This window comes from Lepidothrix coronata, unplaced genomic scaffold (assembly GCF_001604755.1).
Source record: "Lepidothrix coronata isolate B3197 unplaced genomic scaffold, Lepidothrix_coronata-1.0 Scaffold207, whole genome shotgun sequence".
NCBI classification, from domain to species: domain Eukaryota; kingdom Metazoa; phylum Chordata; class Aves; order Passeriformes; family Pipridae; genus Lepidothrix; species Lepidothrix coronata.
Genome location: NW_016690387.1, coordinates 1,007,381 through 1,028,995, shown reverse-complemented (window position 1 = coordinate 1,028,995; position 21,615 = coordinate 1,007,381). Strand labels below are relative to the sequence as shown.

The 21,615-nt window shown below is 35.1% G+C and overlaps 1 protein-coding gene across 3 annotated transcripts in view; it reads right to left on the bottom strand.

Moving 5' to 3' along the window:
- Nucleotides 1–354: 354 nt before the first annotated feature.
- LOC108506147 (guanine nucleotide-binding protein G(i) subunit alpha-1) overlaps nt 355–21,615 on the bottom strand; it is a 33,781-nt gene continuing 12,520 nt past the window's right edge. For 2 of the 3 annotated variants that reach the window (XM_017832829.1, XM_017832827.1), the window contains exons 2-9: nt 14,154–14,196; nt 13,934–14,075; nt 9,233–9,390; nt 7,579–7,707; nt 4,748–4,877; nt 3,409–3,562; nt 2,300–2,514; nt 355–2,198 (exon numbers count right to left, since the gene is read on the bottom strand). In XM_017832829.1, coding sequence (XP_017688318.1) covers nt 2,324–2,514; nt 3,409–3,562; nt 4,748–4,877; nt 7,579–7,707; nt 9,233–9,390; nt 13,934–14,075; nt 14,154–14,158 — 909 coding nt within the window. In that variant the 5' untranslated portion in view covers nt 14,159–14,196 and the 3' untranslated portion in view covers nt 355–2,198; nt 2,300–2,323. Of the gene's footprint in view, nt 2,515–3,408; nt 3,563–4,747; nt 4,878–7,578; nt 7,708–9,232; nt 9,391–13,933; nt 14,076–14,153; nt 14,197–21,615 lie in introns of all 3 variants that reach the window. The other variant, XM_017832828.1, reaches the window with a different exon arrangement.

Below are 21,615 nucleotides of genomic sequence, written 5' to 3'. Positions count from 1 at the left end.
CTCCAAGGAAACATACCTGCTGGCCACCCATCGGGTCAGAAAAAACAAGATTTTCTGTCTGGACTAGCGAGCAAAATTATTGCACGATTTTGTTCTGTATTAAGATGCAAATACTTCAGAAAGCACTAGTTATGAAATTCCAAAAATTCTTCAACTGAAGGTGTTGGAACAATAGTAAAGGAAATATATTAAGTCATTAATAAACATTATTTATTCTCATTTTTATGTTATTGTTTCTAGCAAAAGTTTTTGAATTTACTTTTGACTTCCTATCCTCTCATTTTTACTCCCTAGTTACCTCCTCAGGATGGATGCAAAAAGATTTCCATCAGCACATTTAAAGAAAAACATTTCTTTCAAGCAAGGCACAAAATTTAGATTTATTTAATTTGATTAATCCCAATTTTTGTTTTACATTAAGTACAAAAACCAACTTGAACGTAGGTGTAAATACAATTCCACAAAGTAGTTCAGTGAGATTTAAAATCATATCCAGAACTGTAAAGCACAATTAAAAGCAGCCCAGGATATACAGATTGCTTACTATAACTGCTGAAAGAGCTCATAATGTATCATTGTATTTAACAACCTCCAGCATTAAGTTTCCTCCTTTCTAATCTTACATTTAAAACACATTTAGCAAATCTGTACCTAACAAAGGAAACATTAAAGAATGAGAAGTGCAGGTAAGTTTTACTCAAGTTGAAGCCTAACTAAAACACACATACAATCAAAAATTAAACAACAGAACATAGACTTAAATATTTTGAACATTTCTAAGAACAAAAATGCTAATATAATATAGAAAAATAGCCACAGGTTCCAAGACTTATTTACTTCTCAAAAAACTTATGCTGTACTGTAGCTGCCTGAAATATTTTAACAATTATAGAAAATCGTATTTCCAAGTTTGGTAGGTTTGTATTTTCTAGATGACAGACATTTAAGACAACCATCAACTTATTTACAATTAGAAGCTTATTCCTTTTAAAATCTGTATTAATAAAAAAAAAAAAATCAATTTTGGCACTATCCATAAGGTAATGGATGATATGTACCTAAGATAGCAAATCACATAATGAAAGCATAACCAGAAGAAAATGATATTCTTTAACTTATTATTGTAAGAAACTGTGAGACTTTAATTATAATTAAAGAGGAAATTAAAGGATCAGCACTTCTAAGTTTCTTAAACACCCTATCCAAAATACTGAAGAATCTTATTATATGCAACAGGAAATTGCTGAAATCTGTGAAGTCACTCTGCCATGTCTTGTGGGAGAACCCAGTATTTCTATGGTTATTAAATTATCAAACTAGTTTTATTATCAGAAAATAGCAAAATGTGTAAGGAGAACATGAATTTACTTCTTAAGTAAACAGAAAAGACATTACTCTGAAGTCCAGCCTTTGCTAACCGTCTATTTAAAAAACCCCAAAGGTAGTTTTTCCATTCACTCCACTGAGTAAAGACCACAGCTTCAAAAAAATATTTTATTGATATAACTAGTTTTAACAACTTCCTTTTTGCATTTCCATCAGCTCTTGTGATAGCTGAACCTTAAACTTCAATTTACCAGTGTTGCCACATTTCCACTGCAAAGACTGCAAGCCCAGATTTCAGAAAATGTGAATTTCATTTAAATTTTAAAATAATCTTTGCATTTATCTTGAATTTATAAAAAGATTTTTTTCAAAACTTAAGGCAAAAAACAAGTTTTATTGGTTATGTTTGTTTTAAGTCTGAGCAGGTGTATGAGGCTGTTTAAATATCAAAAAAGCAAACGCCATATACAGTATTACCAACGAAAGTAAAGAATAAGGCAGCATGCACCCTTAAGATGAAAAGAAAATTTAATTTTACAAGATGTTTAAATAATTCCAAGGCAAAAAGTGTCTGTCTCCTCTAAGAGTATCTTCAGAAAACATGGAATTTTTAGAGGAATGTTTTAGAGGACATCAACTTACTAAAATATTCCGTTCAACGTTTATACAAATACATTACTACAATTGTAAGTTTACATACAATCAACTGACATCTCAGTGTTAACTAATTACTTAAATTTACAAGACAAACATAAATAAAGCTGTTAAAACAGGCAAGTACAGTACTGATCTATCATTCAGCACAACGTATTTTGTACTTCTTTCACCTTGAAAAGAATCAGATTAGAATTGTGCGAAGTTGATCTTCAAACCTAAAAACAAAATAAAAGAGAATTAAGTATATCTATGCAGGTTTTACACAGCATGGGCATATTCCAAATGCCTAAGTCCTGTTTTCAGGCATGTAATTTACCGTTTAACAACCTCTTGTCTGTTCTCAGAAGAGGCCACAGTCTTTAAGGTTATTTTTAATAATGACATCAGTTACAGCATCAAAAACAAACTGCACATTTTTTGTGTCTGTGGCACAAGTGAAGTGAGTGTAGATTTCCTTTGTGTCTTTTCTCTTGTTCAGATCCTCAAACTGACACTGAATGTATGCAGCTGCTTCTTCATAAGTGTTTGACCCTAGAAGAAAAAAAATTGCTCAGTAAGCAGGTTTCAAACTGCAAAAGAGTAACATGCATATTGTATCTTTGAAGGGAGTGGTTCTTTGGAAATTGTTAATCTTAACCTGAAGAGGAGTAATTCCACAGTCATTGCTTAAAGATACCATTAAAAAACTTTGAAGGAAACCTTTTGGATGCATTTGTAAGAATAAAACCTAAGTATTCAATTCCAGCTGTAGGAAGTCTTTCCATTTACTTCAGTGGCAGAGGAATAAGTCATTAATGACCCATCACTGTTCCCTAGATAAGGATATTTTGTTTCCTGAATTCACTTTACTTGCTTTCAATTTTTATGTTTTTAAAAGGTTTGGGTTTTCCCCACACACAATTAAAAACATTTAGCATACGTATTTCTCCTAAGCTTCTTACCTCCAACATGCTATTTTCTGTACCAGAGCTTGAAGTTACAATGAAAGCGATACATAAAAAGGCTAAGATTTGTTCAAATGAATTCATCCTCATTTGCTTTGCATTTCCTGAGTAAGCCACCTACTTCAAAATGTATGTACATTCCCTGTTCAAATAAAACTCTCATGTGTCCTCAAGGTTTCCTACTTCTGTCTAAGTACTAAAACAAGACAATGTCAGAAATAAGAATGGATTAAATAAATTAGCCTGAACAGTTGTAGCAGTACCATGCAAATGCTATCAGTGGACCAGCATTACTTCACATGGTTAAAAAGACTTAGCCTTATTTTACTTGTGATCCATAAAAACAATTCCCCATCCTAAACTTCATTTCATAGAAATATTTTAGATGCCTAGAGTTATTCAACTCATGATTTGTCCATCAAAAACTACATAATTTAACAAAAAAACCCAACAACTTGACACTTGCACCCCCCTCTAATACCTGCATATTCAGGGTAGCAAATAGTGAGAGGACTTCTTTTGATTTTTTCTTCAAAAAGATCCTTCTTGTTCAGGAATAGAATAATAGAAGTGTCTGTGAACCATTTATTGTTGCAGATACTGTCAAACAATTTCATGCTTTCATGCATCCGATTCTGTAATTGGAAAAAAACACATCTCTTTGTATTTTATCAAACTTTGGTAGTAAAATCAGGATTCGTATTTTTGATTAGTTACAAATGAACCAGGTAAGTTACAAAACTAAGTTTTTAGCAAAAAAAATCACATTTTACGACAGAGAAATACAGAGAAGCCAAGACCACCACAAAGACCACTTCTACAAGCCCGGTTTAAGCAACTACTTTTTCTCATTTTCAGGTTTAAGTTTTTAGTATTTACTGTGGTTTTACATTTTGCAGTACAGATATTCTGCAAGAATTGCTGAGTTACCTGAATTTTTCTTAATACTGATAAGATCTTCTGGAAATTGATAATGAATTCTGCACCTAGTTGATATTCCAGAAGAAGAAAGAAAAGTTCTACAAGACTAGTGAATCAAGTAAGCAGGTTTTTTTCCTCTTACCATAATTCTTAACTCTGTAGAAAAATTATCCAATATGTAAGTACTTTGGCAAAGTTCCAGCCATTTAAGTAGCAGGATACTAGCTACGACCTTCTCTAACTACATTTGACTTGAAAGGTTTTCTTATTTCTCTTTCCTCCCCAAATTATATTTTATAGGAGGTTGCAGAACACGAGGAAGAGCACAAAAGTCTGTTAATGATTCACACACAACAGACAAGCATCACTTCAGACCACTCAGACAGAACATGCACCCTGTGCACAGTGACACGGAAGGAGTAAACCCTTGAAAGAGGAGAAAGGAGCAGAGGCGGGAAGGGAAAAGGAAGAGAAAAATTTCTGCAACTGAGATCAGAGAAACATATTTAGAAAGATGTAAAAACTGAAGGCTGAGGAAGGAAGGAAAAACAAAACAAAGTAGATACAGATAAGTCAAGAAAGTTCTTACTCTGTACTTCTAGCACCCCTAAAGAGATTAAAATGCGTATTACTGACAATGCATCCTCATTAACTTATGCATCCTTTAAAACATGAAAGTGTAGCTGCAAAGAATACTTGTCTCTTAGTATTCCTTCTGAGAATATGAGGAAATACTTTGAAACCTGAAGGCATGAATTCTATCACCATTCCTAGGACCTCTTGCACAAACCATACATCTTATAAAGCAGCAATACTCCAGATATATTTATAGCTTTCCTTCCAAACTTATTCAGCTTCTATCCAACAACTGTTCCCTTCTTCAACATTGCAGTACTTGCCATTTCCTCATCTTCAGCCAAGACCAAGTCATAATCACTTAGTGCCACACAAAAAATAATTGCTGTAACACCCTCAAAACAATGAATCCACTTCTTCCGCTCTGATCTTTGGCCTCCAACATCAAACATTCTGTGAAACAGAAGCACAAAGCAGGGAATGAACTTTGGAATTTCTAGCTTTCTGCATATTAACCAATAAAATCTGAAAATATCAGATATGTAAGTCTGAGTACAACATTTTAAAAAGGACATAAAAATCTGCAACATTTATTACTATTTTTCTCAGTAAAAACCCCACTTTTAATAAAGCCTTAAAAGCCTTCCTATACATTTTAGAGAGCATGAGGAGGTATGAGATGAAAGCTAAACAAGATTAATTATTTACAATAATATATTCATTAACAAAGTTAATTGTAATCTATAAAAACCAAAAATATACAGAGTTAGCTTTACTAAAAAGTCTAAAATAATAAAAGATACTGAACAACAATGTAAGATTCTTTAAGAGAAGAGTGGTGTCTTCTTCAATACTTGGAAATAATGCAGAACTAAGGAAGTTGAATACAGGCAACACCGACTTTATTATTGATGTTTTCATATTCTGAATATTAAAATATATAATTAAATTTGTAGAAAATAAATTTTAGATCTCAACTCTAAATTCTGGTGAGGTTCAGCACCCTCTCTTCTAAATCAAATTACAACTTAAATCCATTCTTCAACTGGCCATGTTTAAATGAGATTTTTTTTTTAAGACATGCTTTAATTATTTTCAAAATTATTTAAAAATACAAAAAGAGGATTACAGAGTCAAAACAACTCTCATTTTCCCTCTAATAAATGCATTGTTTGGAAATGCAATTAAGTCTTTCATATGATACACTTACTAAAACTGACTTATATTTTTTTATTATTCCCCTTTCCTGTTTTTCCCTGAGCTGTAAGATTGGAAGGTGGGGCACATGGACAAAACCTTACCAATTTAATGTTAGTGTACGACACAACTAGGTAAATTGCACTTGAAGGATTTTAATTACAGTTGTTATTTTTACAAATCAAGTGTTCCAAGTTGCTAGATTTTAATTTGAAAAAATAGAGTAAAAATAAGTAGAGAAGGAAACAAATTAGAAGGAAAACAAAGTCCCTTTGCTTTCTCATCAAAAAACTGTCAGAAACCTCGTAGCCTCTAATAAGGTCTTCTACTGGGGTACACTATGGTGTGACAATGCTCATTGCCCATTTAATGTTCTACATTGGGACAATGCCATGTTAAAAATGCCTTGAAAGATTATTCCTGTTAGAATTTAAAAAGGAAAAAAGGATTCCTTAGAAGCGTTCCTTACCTTCAGAGATATGTTTGAGAGGATGCCTTTGGATATTACGCTATATAAATGCAAGGCAGTCACCTAGTCCTATTTCTCAAATAATTAATGATGGCTGTACCCCTAGGAAGATATTTTGTACCTGAATACCTTAATAATTAATACCTTACATTTTACTTCTGTCATTTTAATGCTATGCTTTATAACTTCATACTAAGAGATAAATTTCTGTAAGAATTAACATTTCTACAAAAAAAAAAAAAAGGTGTTCTTTGAAGACAAAAGTAGTAAGACATCAGACTCAACTTCTGGAATAGTCTGTAGAAACAGCATGAAGACTAGCTATTTGCATTTTGCATTGAATCAATAATCAAAGTTATGCTAAGCACTTTATAGAGAAGGCTGAATTGAGGCTCAATCTCAAAGAATCTAAACACATACAGAAGAACAGGAAAGAAAAGATAATGAAAGAAATTGATACTGCACAGCTAGTCATGTTTATGTACCCTTGTCTTGCAATAATGAAGCCTTTCATGCCTTTGGTTCATCTTAGAAGTTCTTTTCAATGTTATGTCAGAGTATATTTCAAGCCCTTCCAATAACTCATTAAGCCTGCCTCCTAAAGCACAGGTACAGGTGTTTAAATGTACAACATTACAGCTAAACACTTCCACAGGCCTGTCTCAAAGTTACACATTTTACAGAAGCAGAATCCCATGGTCCTTGTAACAGCCCTGATAATCAGCACAGACTGGACCCATCTACAATAGGGAGCTGAACAAGAAACATTAGAAAGTGAGTGAGAAGATGAAGTGCTCCTCAATACTGAAGACCTCTCTTCAGGCTTGGCTGAGGACTACTCTCCTCAGGTTTTCAAGAAATACATTCCCATTTATCAGCTATTCTTTTATGGATTAATACAGATTTTGTACACTTAAACCCTAAAACAAGGAAACAAAACATATTTACACAGTACTGATGGTCCTGCAGCATACCTATTACAGCACTTGATACACATTTCCATGAAAAAGAAATATTTTCCATAAAGATACTAAAGAAGCATATTATATAGATATGCTGATAACAATTTCTGCATAGTTTAAATGTGATTTCATGTAATTTAATGTGTGTTTTATTGAGTTTTCTTCTCATTCTTCCTCACCAGTAGGAGGTAGACTATTTTGATGCTTTCACCATGAATGGCACACCTGGGTCGGGGAAACCTCAATGTCAACACAGGCTGGGGGACGAATGGATTTAATTTACATAAAAAGCATCTTTACAAAATGCTTCCAATAAACCCAAAACATTTACTGAAGTTCCAACAACTATTATATCCCTTCAGAAAACTGAGTCCAGCATGAGGAATTTTTTTTTTTAAAGAAACAGAGGGAAAAATAATCTAACTTGTGGTTAGACAAATTTGTTAAATTACACCATTGAAAGCCATATTCTAGAATTTGACAGGAACTGTAACAGATAGATGATCATGCTGCAAGATTTACATACTTAAAATGAAGATCTTTGAAAGTAAAGTGAGTTTCCACTATTCCTGTGGTTTTCACTCTAGTCCTGAGAACATCCTGTTGAGTTGGAATGTAGCTGGTTTGTGCTATCCTGTCCAAGTCGTTCAAGTAACTAAAGGTAAAAATAAATACTGTTTTCAGTTATTCATAAAACAGTAACAAAATAATTACAAAGAATTACAGAAGTTCTAGGTCCATCCATTACATTGTCCTTGAATTTTATAAAATAATTTTCTCTGACGTAAGACAAAAAGCTAGACATGTTATTCATTAAAATTTCCAAGTTTTTTTTCCAAAATAAGCTTTAGAGACACAACAATATTTCATCCTAGATGAAAGAAAACTTATGCAATTTATTCCACTACAAACTGGAAATCCCAAAATGCAAACATGGTTCCACGTACATCAGTGTTGTTCGCACTAATTAGAAGAACACCTTCATCTTTGTAACCTAATGAACTACCAGTTACTTTGAACTGTAAACAAAGCCCCAAAATTACCCTAGATTTGATAATAGGTATGAAAAGAACAGCTCAGTGTTTTGGCCAGAAATAATGCGTTTAAGAAAATGCCTTATACATAACAATTAACTTTCTATTGAGAATTTCTAATTACACATATTTTTTACAATAATATGCTTTCATTGCCAAAATTCTTGCAATGTAGGCCAAGACCAGTGCTTCTAAAAACCATACAAATCTTACTTGTGCTTACTTTTGCAGTTCCCATAGTAAACAGGGAAGGCATTATGTTCTACTTTCTGTGTAACAAGTTAGAAATTTTAAGGATATAACTGTATGGCTAAAAGAACAGTTTTCTTATGAAATTGGAGGTAGAGATATCTAAAACAACAAAACAGAACACAGGAGGGTACCAGAGGAGAGTAATTTAAACTCCAAACGGAGTGCTTCATATTGAATAAACTTTATACAAGAAAGTGAGAAATAACTTCAAACACTACAAATTACTTCAGAATTATAAAGCTTTAAAAAAATTGCACTATAAGCAATGTCACTGCTATGCCATTCTTTACCATCTTAACTCTCCCTTGGTGGACTCTTTCCTTGACTGACTTACCATTACTTGCTGCCACACAATCTTATTTCTGCCACCCTTAGTTCCTTATTATTTTGTTTTTTTACTGAAGTGCCCTAGCATAAAAGATACATCCTGATTGTTACCTTTCCTCAACACATTTCTAATAGAGACCATTAATTAACAAAGAAAATGCAGCAATGTTGAACTATAGGAGAAACTCTATTATGAACATGAAAGTAGTATCCTTGGTAATACAAATTCAGATCAAGTTTTCTGGACACGTTCAGATACTGAAAAGGTAGTTGAGTCATGTTTTTGTAATAAAAATGCTATTAAAGCACCTTAAAGCAATTTTTGTCTTCTTTAAGAGGGTGAAACACATGGTCAGAGCACGACAAGTTCATAATTATACCACTCTTCTTCCTTTCCAACCTCGAAGCCTAGTTGCAGCATTTTGACCCAAGCAGACAGTATCTTTGTCCAGATACTTCTGTGGTTTCCATCTATGGGGGAGCAGAACTTGTCAAAAGATGACACTTATACTTCTTTAACTACTACTTAGAAGGCCAAGAGAATCTTGTCTGTCACACAGTACTTACTAGGCAGCAGAGTCATTAAGCTGGTACTCTCGAGATCTGTTGAAACAAGCTTGAACTCCACTGTCTTTCCACAGTCTCTTGATAACTCCAGCAAGCTCTGCAGTCATAAATCCTTCTTCTGCTGCTCCAGCCAACACAAAGAGCTGACGAGCATCATCCTTTAGGATGTAAACAGAGAGTGCAGAGACAAATATTGAGAAATACAACACATGTATTATCACCTAAGATATTCAGCAAATCAGTTACTTAACCTGGTAAATGTGAATGTAACCAAACAAAAAAAAAGTGAAATAAACAATTGGTTTTAGTGTTCTCAATAGGATATCAATTCCCACATTTTTCAACAACACAAAGTGTTTCAACACTAAAAATTTGTCATTGCTGATAAAGTTTCTTCTGATCAGTTTATAAGTTGAATAAGTTTTCATAAATAGGAGTAGTGCCATATTTCGTGCTCAAGCCTAAAGTTAACTGTATTTGCTCATCAAATACCACATACTGGACAAAATGCTTACACTGCAGACTAGACCCTTCAGAAATGCAGATGTATATTGATTAACTGAAGATAACACATTAAACACTTAAGCTTCAAAAAACAGCTTTGAAAGTGACAAAATCACTTCCCAAATCTTGTATCAGGAATTAGAAAAACACTTCTTAAAACCTTTCCAGATAAACCAGCTACAAATATTCGTTACCTCTAATTATTCTACAGACACCAAATTTTCTTGGTAAAACAATACCAAACAAACATCAAGATTTTTAAGAGCAAATGCTGGATTTTAAAACTATTTATAATTACAGGCTTTGAGAGTGAGGCTAATGGAGTACAGGATGTAAATCTACCATTCCCCTTTAACAGAATGTGACCAGTTTAGTACCTTCATCCAATTTTGACTGAGCAACAAAACATTAGACCTGTAAGGCACTGGGAAAAAGACAGCAGCTGGGTAGAGGGAAGATCTACACTAGTACCCTGCTGCAGGGAGCTGCTTGACCTTGGTTATCAGCAGTATGTGATCTAATGCCAAGGTACATCAGCCAGAAAAATCATCACACTCGAGGCTTGTCACGACTACCCACAGCATGTACTGTTTGTCCAGTAATTAAAAGAAAGAGAACAATGAACCTGAAAAGGAGAAAGGGAAAGACTTGGACACATCAGCTGGGAACTGAAAGTATTTCAAGAAAGAGGAGGATTTAAAAAAGCAACACATAAGGTTCTTCCCACAAAACAGTAAGTGAAGACACAGGTGCAAATCTGTAGAAAAATCTATTGCTCTGCTGTTCAAACACTAAGCTGTGGGAAAAAAAATTTCCAGGATAAGCACATTAAGTAGTGATTGTTCTAAAGATACTGTCTGCTGTAGACTTAAACAATCAAAGTTTATGCAAGCTAACAGAAAAATTGTTTACAGATAGATTGAGTAATACTGAATTTCACAGGCTGAAAACACAAAGCTTGTTCAGTCAACTCAAAGCAAACTTGAAGAGATTTAAATATATGTATATATATGTAGGTACACATATGAAGAACCAGTATCTGATATATAGTTGAAAGTGTCTTTTGAAAGCTAGAGTTGGTAGAAATCTAAAAGAACAGTTGTTAAACAAAAATACTAATTACTGTACATAGACAGGACAAATTGTGGACAAATAATAAAAATTCTATGGACTGCAATAATAATTATGTACAAAAACCAGAGCCCTAAAGATGAAAGGGTTGGATAGTCAGATCTCAGGGACCGTAATTTGAGCAATATGCCTGCATAAAAGAAACCTGAATGATAATTCTGGTCTTGAAAATTGTGGATGCAAAGGCAAGAACCTACAACTCACAGAAGCAGCAGATCTTGAAAAAGAGACAATATATACAACAATATGTACAACACATGATGGAAACAGCTTAGAAACTGATAGCCAATTTTGTCACAAAAAATGATGCCATTTTATGCCTAACATGGTCTGACTTTCAAGTATACAAAATTTACTCTGTTTCAAATAGCTCTGATCTCTACACGCTCTCAAACAGGCAAGAGGGGAAAGGGAAGGTGAAACAAGGGAGTTGATTTTAGCTCTTTAAAAGCCCAAACATTAAGAAATGGTCTCTGTTACACCTGTACTCCTTTTGCTAAGGATGGCAACTACCACAGACACCACAAGTGAGGCAGTGTACAATGATCAAGTCCTACTTTCATTATTAACCAATGCTAGATATTTTTCTTTAATATCTTTAACTGGAATGAGGCAGCTTCCTCTGTAGGTATTACTCATTTTATACCAGATTTCATAAATGAGGTAATGTAAAAAAACTAATTTAACCATCCCTCTAATTACCATAAATCTCACATTCAGAAAGTGGTCCACAGTCCTTTGAAGCACATGCACTAAACGTCTCTCAAAATACAGTTTCTATTTAAGTACTGTCCTGTAGCACAGACAAAGATACACCAGATTCCAGACTGATCATTATTGAAGCTGCTGGTGTAAGCTGTGCTCCCTTGATTCAATAACTTGAAAAAAGAAAATGTTCAACTCACTGCTTTACCATTAGTCCTATGACAAAAATAAGAGTATATGATTTTCCAAACAGACTTATCCCATTTAGAGGAAAAACCTCATAAATTCATCCAAAAGAATCTTAATGTAATACTTTGCCCCAGGAGTTACAATTTCAAGCTTTTCAAGCTTTTTTTTTTCCAAAACAAAATAGAATAACTGAGGTATAAATACACTATTTTCTTTTTTTTTTTTCCAAGTGATACTGATATACAACAGAAGCTCTGTATTACTTTTCCCATTTCTGTCTTAATAAATGGCAAGAATCTAGTACTAATGTTCCACAGCAGTGATGCTCTGAAAAAAAAAGAATTTGGACCACCAAGAATTGACTAAGTGCAATGGGATGGATGGCTATTTTAAGATTATTCCTGACAGAAGTTTGCTTCATCATTTATACAGCTCTCTGAAGTTGAGAAACTCAGATGACTTCAAACTGACATCATGTATAACATAGCCCTCAAAATCTTCTTGTTAGTCATTTTATCTGCTAACACCTAAATTTACTCCTCCTCCGTTTTCTCTTACTATGTATTTAGCAACATAAGTCTACCATCTGCCTCTTTGCAACATTAACTGCCAGACTCCAGAAAGAACTACACTGCAAAATACCAAACTAACAAGCACTGAGATACTCTTGCTGCCCTGGAAAATTTTGGTCTTAAAGGGCAGACTACAGCAAACATGAGAGCAAATGCAGAGAGGAATAACCAATGAAAATGAAGCTTTTCCTATTTATGTTTACAACTGAAGAGACATCATTAACATATGTGCATAACAAAAATGGCTATAATTGGCTAATTGCCAATCAGATTTAGACTTCGGATACAACTTTATTACTCACTACATGTCATCTCATGAGCATTTGTCTTCCTTATGACAACCATACATACTGCATTTCACAAGATTACTAAAGGAATACTCTCTAACATTTATAAATTTTGTTTTTCAAGCAATCAATGAAATGAACACAAGACTGTTATGAATAAGGAATTTACATACTGTTTCTTAAAGGCCCTCCTCTCCTTCTAAACTGTAATTCCACATTAACATGACAGAAAAAACTTAAGTCAAAATATCCCTCTGACTACCTTACATACTTATTTCAATACATGAACAGCAAAACCCTTCCTCCATTTTTCCTGGGGGACAGCCACAACATAACAAGTTCCTGCATCGAAACCCTTACTGGTGAGCATTCCATGTTCTGACATTGATTTCTATGGAAAGGAGATAAAGGCACACATCCTGAACTAAACTTAACTATTCAGACTGACAGCTCTGGGGATCCATTTCAGCACAGCAGTACAGACTGTACTCAGTCCTGCAACAAGATGACAAGTAAAAACAACTAAGCTGAGCATTTTATAGAAATATTCTGAGCACCTCACCACCCGACCAGATGTGGGTGTAATCAGTCACCACAGATAAGAGCATAGGGGTAGGACTGGAGATATCAATTCTACAGACCAGTTTCAAACAGGTGGAACGGCAAATAAAACCATCAGAGGTTTGCATGTGGGACAAAAAATTAAATAAGATGGAAAAGGTGAAGAAAAGCTTAGAAAAAGGTCTCATTTCCTGGGAAAAATCCCAAGATTGGTATAATGAAAAACATGGGATACCAGCATCAGGTCTAGGCCCATGTCTCTGCTTTGAGTAAAATAAGTCCTCAACACTGGAAATTCGTATGACAGGATTCAGTTCAGAGGCTGGAAATGTTTCATGCACTGCTGTGCCTATGAACTAATAGAGACGTTCAGACAGTAACTACATGCCTCCCTATTTCAGCTGTGTTTTTTCAAGGAATGTGAAGATGTCTAACTGAAATGACCTACAGAATGTAGCAGCCCACAAATCTGTACAAATAGAGAAATGACTGCATAGTTTAATGTTTTTGAAAAACTCCCTGAGACTCGGATGTTTAGTTCTCCAAATTTGGAAAATTGAATCTAAAACAAACAGTTGTTCTGAATCAATCCAATGTTGATTGCTCCACAGGTCACCTTGCCATGTAAAGTTTTCAATAAGACTTCGTATCCTACAAAGAAGATTTCTGGATATCAAAAGATTTTTTTCAGGAAATAGTATGGATATTTCAGCTGTATGTGTGTGTGTGTGTGTGTGTACTTCAATACTCACAGCCCTGATTGGATCACCAAAGTCTATCTTCAACCTCCCCATTGCTCTAATGATAGCAATAATGGACTGAATGGTGTTACTGTAGACAACAGCTTTGTATTGTTTACATTCTTCTTCTGAATAACCAGCTTCATGGATAATCCTACGGAAGAAAAAATAATAAATTCTCCGTTCACATAAAGAGAAATATTTCTCTGTCATAGTATTTTACCATACTTACTTCATCTGCTTGACAATTGTGCTTTTCCCCGATTCACCAGCTCCTGAAAAATAAATGTGTAAAAATTCATTAGACTTTTATTAATCTTTGAAAATACATTTAGTTTCTACATTTCAATTGTCTAACCAATATAAAAACTTTCAATAGGTAAAAGGACACATCACAAATTGATTTTTAATAAAAAAATGCATCTTAAGGTGGAAGTTTCAAAATCAAGCCATTTTAAGAACAAATCATTCAGTTCTAGAATGTCTTTTCTTTTTACAGAAGTGAACATAATCTTTACACAGTCTGCTGGTGTTTCTAATGCTAACAGATGATAAGACACTCAACTTCAAAGGGGTCTGAAGCTCAGTTCCTCTAGCTCCCTTTTTAATCAAAACCTAAACAAAGTTTATAAGTTCTTCACACATTAACGGTCTTCCGTGTTGCAAATGAACATCTTAAAACTCTTCAGAGCTCTAGTCCTTATAACCCTCTTTTGACCCTTGCATGAATAAACCAACACAGCCAACCTACTTCTTGTTAGAACAGATGGCATAAGGTTTGTCAGTCATCCTGATACCATTCTTAGTGCTTAACAAATTAAAAAAAAAAAAAAGAGAATGCTATGTTAAAATACAAAGCTTACAAAAACAATTAGTATCTCTGTCTACAGACGGGGGTGGTGGGGGGAAATTGTAATTTTTGCTGTCTCAACAACGTATCTTTACTCTGTTTCTTTCTCTAAAGATATATGAAACTCTTACAGCTGTGGTGGAGTCATCATCCCTGGAGGTATTTAAAAACTGTGTAGATGTGGCACTTGGGGTTTAGTGGTGGACTTGGCAGTGCTGAGTTAACAGTTGGCCTTTTCCAACGCAAACAATTGTATGATTCTGTCCACACAACCATTATGCATGCCAAGGCCCTACTTTCCAGGAAGTGGCCCAATACCTGCCTCCCAGTGGGAAGCAGGGAATTAATTCTTCTTTTTGCTTTGCTAGTGTGTGCAAGCTCTGGCTTTTCCTATTAAAACATCATTATCTTGATCCATGAGTCTTCTTGCCTGCCTTCTATTTTTAATTTATCCCAAGGGAGAGGACAGTTATCACACAGCTGTGTGGGTGTTTGGGTTGACCCTGGCCAACAGCTTTCACGGCTGCACTGGCAAAACTGCAGACAAGTCAAAAGAAGTTGTTCTTCCCCAGCAGTCAGCATTCATTATGCTGCATCAAGTACTGTATCCAGTTCTCCCCCTCAGCAGCCAGTAAATCAGATACTGATAAACTAGACAAAAACCAGTAGAAGGTCACTTAGTTATTTAGAGGGCTGCTGCACATGGCATTCCAGGAAAAGCTACAAGGAAAGGGGCTTTTTAATCCTAGAAAGATTGGGAAGAAGGTTGGATGTGTGTACAACTGCTGTCCTCTCCATAAAACCTGCTTAAAACAGCTTAAAGCAGAAGTAAATTTGTTACTCATTACACATACGCAACAAAAAGATGTGAGGCAACCAAGAACCTGCAGCACAAGCAGTTTCACAGATATAAGGGGGAAGGGGGAGACATGCAGGGGACCTATTCCCATGGAAGAGATTGTACTGGAACCAACTGCGCATGGAGGAAGTAGAAAGGCAGCCTTGGAGACCTACAAGATTCAACTGGCCAAGGCTCTGAGCAACCTTATCCATTTCGACGTTAGCCTGGCTTTGAGCCAAGGGCTTCACTAGATGACTTGTAGAGGTTTCTTCTAACATCTATTATTTCATGCCAGTATAACAGAGTATTCTGTACTTGTATACTGTACAGTGATGCTTTTGAGATGTTCCTCCTACTGAACCAAATATGTAATTCAGGACAGACTCAGGCCAATTTAAGACTGCCAAAAGTTGTCCCGCCTCCCCCCCAGCACTGCTACTGATGTGGCTACACTTCCCTTCTTCCAGCATTGCAGAATGAGCACTGGCATCACGAGGAGCTGGTGAGCTCAGAGTTGAGTAGCTAAGGAATAGAGAAGGTCTGTCACATCCATCTAAGATTGCCTAATGCCATCGTTATCTAATGTCCAAGCAAAAAACTTATTTTTTTATAAATCTGCAAGTTTCTTTATAGAGCAGTAATAGTTCTCAGACTCTGAGCTGCCATGGAAATACATTGATATAAACAGAAATCAGAGGCACCAATAAAAAAGTCATTCGTTATTTAGACATCTGAAGCACTTATAAACCAAATTAACACCCAATCTCAAAATAGCTAATCATGCACTGATGCACAAATGAGTGACAAAAGTTTAAAGATTAGCTTTATTAACAAAATTACTATAATTTCCTTTGCAGTATTATTTTTATTCAAATAATTTGAAGACAGTATATTCCCCTGCATTCAACAGCAATTTTTGAGATATTAAGAAATATACTACAGCATTAAATTTATATAACCTCGTAAAGTGCTCTTTCTGTTAAAAATTTGTCACATTTGACTAACCAAGCAGGTCAGTGTCAGGGCTAGTTACAGTATAAAAATGAAATTATTTTTATCTTACATTTTCTAGTCCATTTTTTCTGAGTCAGATATGAGTGTTAGAATTCACCTCTACCAAATACCTAGAATTATCATAAAAGCCCTGTCAGTAACATAACCACAAACACTCAGAGTACATGTGAAGAACAATTAAGTCATTTTTTATCGAGTACTCAACATCAACAGTGAGTTCCTGGAAGGTGCATTCCCCTACATTATTTAATGGAAAATAGAAACGATTGTGTTTGGTTTGGGTTTTTCCTTTATTTGCACACTGAAATGCTTGCAGCTTTCCTAATAATCTTTGTAAAGTATATAGGAAAATTACACCTTACTCAGTGTCCCATAGTGAAAGGAAGTTCATTATTTTTGCACTCCTAAATGCAGAGTTCAGCCACGTTTTCTGACAGATGCACTTTTAACATATCCTCCTTTATCTCAGCGTACATAAATTGTCCATAAAGCAAAATGAGAACTAACCCTGTTTTAGAAAGCTTTAGACAGGAGCAAGCAGTATTAAATATTACATGTGACAGCTGCATATAAAATGTCAGAGCTGACTGTATTGTCGCAACCAAATCCTACCCAAATTTAGACTGACTTGACTGTATATTCCTCAATCATCTAGTAAGGGATGTTATTTATTGCTTGCTAGTTAAGTGTGATACTTGATTTCAGCATCACTACTGTCAATAATTTGAACAGTCTTACAGGCTCTGCTACTATTTATGTATAACAGAAACATTAATAAGAAGACATGACAGTTCTGCTCAGACTAGAAGAACAGCAGCACATCAGTTCTGAATTTAAAAGAATAGTGGGCATTTTTCGTTTGCTTAGTTTTAAATGATGGTCTAAATTAACTGTTAGGTCAACACATAAAAAAATGTTTAATAACTGATGAGTATTTTCCTTTCTCTTGCACACTATGTCCTTCATGTGCTTCTCAAAAAAAAAAAAACAACAACAACATATCCTATGAAAATCTAATTTAAAGTGAAGAATTTTAAAACTTTTGTTCACATAGTTCATAAGAATATAACTTGAACTAAATCTAATACTCTTACTACACTTGCTTGCCAGAAAGCAGGTAGATCCTTATGCTTCATTATGGAGACTGACAAAGTGTGGAAGCAAGGCACACCCAAGTTAATCAGCACAATTACATGTTTTCCCCATAGATCCTACTATAATCTGAAGGGTCTTCTGCATTAAAGTTTAGTACCTTCACATGCCAGTATTTCACAGCTAGTACCGTGCTATTCAAAGTAGACTTTTACTTTTTTTTGGATCCAGCCTGAGTTCTGACAGCACTTGGTGAATTCAGAGCCAGCACATAAACCCAGGCCCGTGACTGACCCAACTGTACCATCCACAGCTCAGGGAATCTGAATAAAGAGGGATTAAGCTTGTATTAGAACTTTTCTTTCAAAGCCAATTTTCAGCTTTGGAAATAGAAAAATCAAAGCATCTTCATGTTCAAAAAACCCAATCAAAAAACCATTTAACAGATCTGACTTGCATATAGCCCTCTGAAGGAACCAAGTAAAACTAGCAAAGCTCAAATAAATTTAAGGAACAGCTAAAGCATTTTTTGATTCTCCAAGCTGTGATTTGTCCAATTACAGAAAAAACTTAAAAGACAGGGTTGGACTCGATCTGAAGGTTCTTTTCCAACCTAAATGATTTTATCACCCTATGACTCATTACTACGAAATTGTAGCAAATACCATCTTAGACAGATTGAATATTCTTTTACTTTTCAAATGGAGCAAATCTGTGTTTAAAAAGAATTAAGTATTTAATAATTTGATTAAAATTAACAGATCAGCAAAAATGGTACTTTAAACTACTCAGAGTGTCTCATGATTTATTATCCCACGCACTGCCTACATAGCAAGCATTCCAGAACTACAAATTTCTAGAACAAATGCTTTATGCACTCAGGCACAGAAACTGCTGCTTGTAAGTGCTGAGATCTTAATAGTAACATTTCTAACGTGTGACACATTCGCTAATTGGTTACTGAAGGAAACAGTCAAATACCAAAGTAAAAACAAAGGAAACTTCAAGTTCACAGTATCCCTCTTTGGAGGAAACCATTTGTCAAGTACAACAGTTTCTAATAGTATAAATATACTCCTTGTAACACTAACACAGTAAAAACCCTATAGATTTAATTTTTTTTTGAGAAAAAAAAGATTAGAGCTAGAGAAAAAATGGGTTGGCTTTGAACTACTGACTAAGTCAGACAAAGAAACAGAACCCACAAACAAGTAGAACAGCCCTGTATGTTGTCAGAAGAGAGATCAAGTATGGACAAGAGTAATTAATACAAAACTTTCTACAGATGCTTGCCAGTTTTTCAGCTTGTAGAACAGGACACTTAGACCAGACTAACTTAAGTACAGACACATGCAAAATTTAAAATAAAACACACTGACTCCTAAATTTTTGGATTCACCTCCTGTGAAGTTCTCTCTTCACAACTCTCCTATCCAATTCTGTCAGACACTGGAGTTTCATAGTAGTAGGCACAAGCTGAATGATGCCTGTTCCTCACTGCCACTGGTCACAGACAAGCTAAACGTCCATTGATTTCTACTCTTTCTGCTATGGGGTCAGTAATCTCTTACAAAAGCACACTGCTTTGTAGCTTGGAAGATCATGTGGAAGTATAATCTCTTAAATTTATCACTTCATGACACATTACCAGACATGAGATCTAAATTAGAATGCAAGCTGCTCATCAGTGTTACTATATCCAAAACACATCAATTGCTGGGACAGGAAACCCACAGTGGAAACTTGTTGATACAACATACAGCAGACTGAACACTAAATGAAACATTTTCTGACACCAGCACCCACACTCCTCTATCTCCCTGAATTTTTTTATTTTGCCCTGTGTTCCCAATCCCCCTTTTAGAAGCCACCCACACTTATCTACCACCATCCTGTATTCTTCTAATGCTGGGGCAGCTGCTGACCCTAGCAGTTTATGCTCCTTTTCCCCTTCCCTGCTGTTTTCATATAATCAACCAAAATTGGATAGTATTCATTACTTCTAAGGTGGCATTAGTCTTGGAATTTCCATAGCTGCTGGAATTTGAATGTGTCAGGAAACTTTGAGCAAGTTAAGAATCTGTATGAATAGTATGTGGAAGACAATATTTCAGTAACGTAGCCATGCAGTAATAGAGTGTGAATCCCAGATTACAGCATTGGTTCAAACAAGAGAAGTGACATATTCTAAAACTATAGACTGACTCAGATAAAAGATCTGAGATAATTCCCAAGGTTTCAATAGCTGCATGCTGGCTTAGTCCTACAGAAGCAGCACCATTTACACTAATAAGACACTGTCACTTTTGTATATTCCCTAACAAATCAATAATTGATTACAACTAATTATTTCTTTTATAGGTCTTCAGTGTTGCTTCTAGATAGATGTTTTAAGCCAATAATACACAATAAAATAGTCAATATATTATATATAAGACATCATTTAACCAAACTGTTAAAACACTACCTCAAGAAGCAATCATGCACTAACTCATGGTAGCATTTTATGTGTTTATTGAGATCTACACATCTAAAAGACTGCTCTGAGTTTCTTAATTATCTAGGCTGTTACTACAGCAAACAGATAAGCAAGTGATAAAGACAGTATTGATTAGTTTAGCATTGAAACAGCAAGGACAAATTATGGTTTTATATTCAGTATAACCTCTGGAACTCAATGAATTCTAAAAAATAAAGCTAAAGATGAAATGAGAGAGACTCCATCTTGCGAACCTTAAGGTAACTTCTATTCACCTTGATGCCTCAGAGTTTTTTGATTTTTTAATTTTTATAGATTTTAGAAGTAGATATGTAGTGGATGTAGATTTTAATGTATCAGTATTTCCAGTAGAAGTAACTACAGCAGCACATAACTCAGGTATCATTTCCACACTGAAGTCTCTACCAGCACAATTAACATGCATTCTTTTACTCTCTCACTGTATTATATCCCTTACCAGTATTTTCCAGTAAAAGTAACGGCAGTAGAGTAATAGCTGCACATACCAAACCCGTCCCATATCAATCCCTCACAATTCCATTAGCTGTTTAGTCTTCTTTTGAAGGCGGAGTTGCAGAAAAACACCTTAAGGCCTGCACCAAAAGATGTAAACATAGACAAAAGTGACCTTCAAGCCTGGAACTCCGGAGGGTCTCCAAGGACTGAGAGGAGGACGAAGATGATGAAAGAGGGGTCCCAAACTGCCCCAGACTCAATTCCCGAGGGGGTGTGCCGGGGGGCAGAACAGGGCAGAACTGGGGGTTGGTCGAACAGGGATTGGATGGACATCATTATAAAATCATAGAATCTGTGTCCGAGTGCACGCGTGTGGGTTTGCATTCCTGTAGGTCAAGGGCTCATTAAAGCTCTGCTCTTCTTATCTCCTACCTAAATTAGCCTGATGTTTTTTTCTCCTCAGTCTTTTAGGCAACAACCTTTTTATCTTTAAAAGTATGAACTGAGTTTTGAGCTACCTGAAATTTTCAATTAGTGCATAGTATCTTTTGATGACAAAAGGTTTATGAAACGCTCTTTTTGTTTAGGATTTAATCATGTGATAAGCAGACATCTTAGCATAAATTGTTATGTGCAATTTCATGTACCACACAAAATTAAATGCATGCAGCTTTTGAATACAAATTCTATCTAGCTCTTCAAAACTGTTCCTATACTCCTCAGCCGTTTCAAGTTACTAGCTGTTGCATCACTAGTATGTGCATCACTTATACCATAACCCTATTGTACACTCATTGTCTCACTCTAAAAGAGAGCAGCAGTACAACACGAAGTGTCATATTTCAGAAACTCTGCAAAACATTCAAAAGGAAATGTGGTACCTTGGAATTGAAGCTACTTTAAAAAGGTGTATCTGTTCAGAATGTACAAGAGATCTCTTA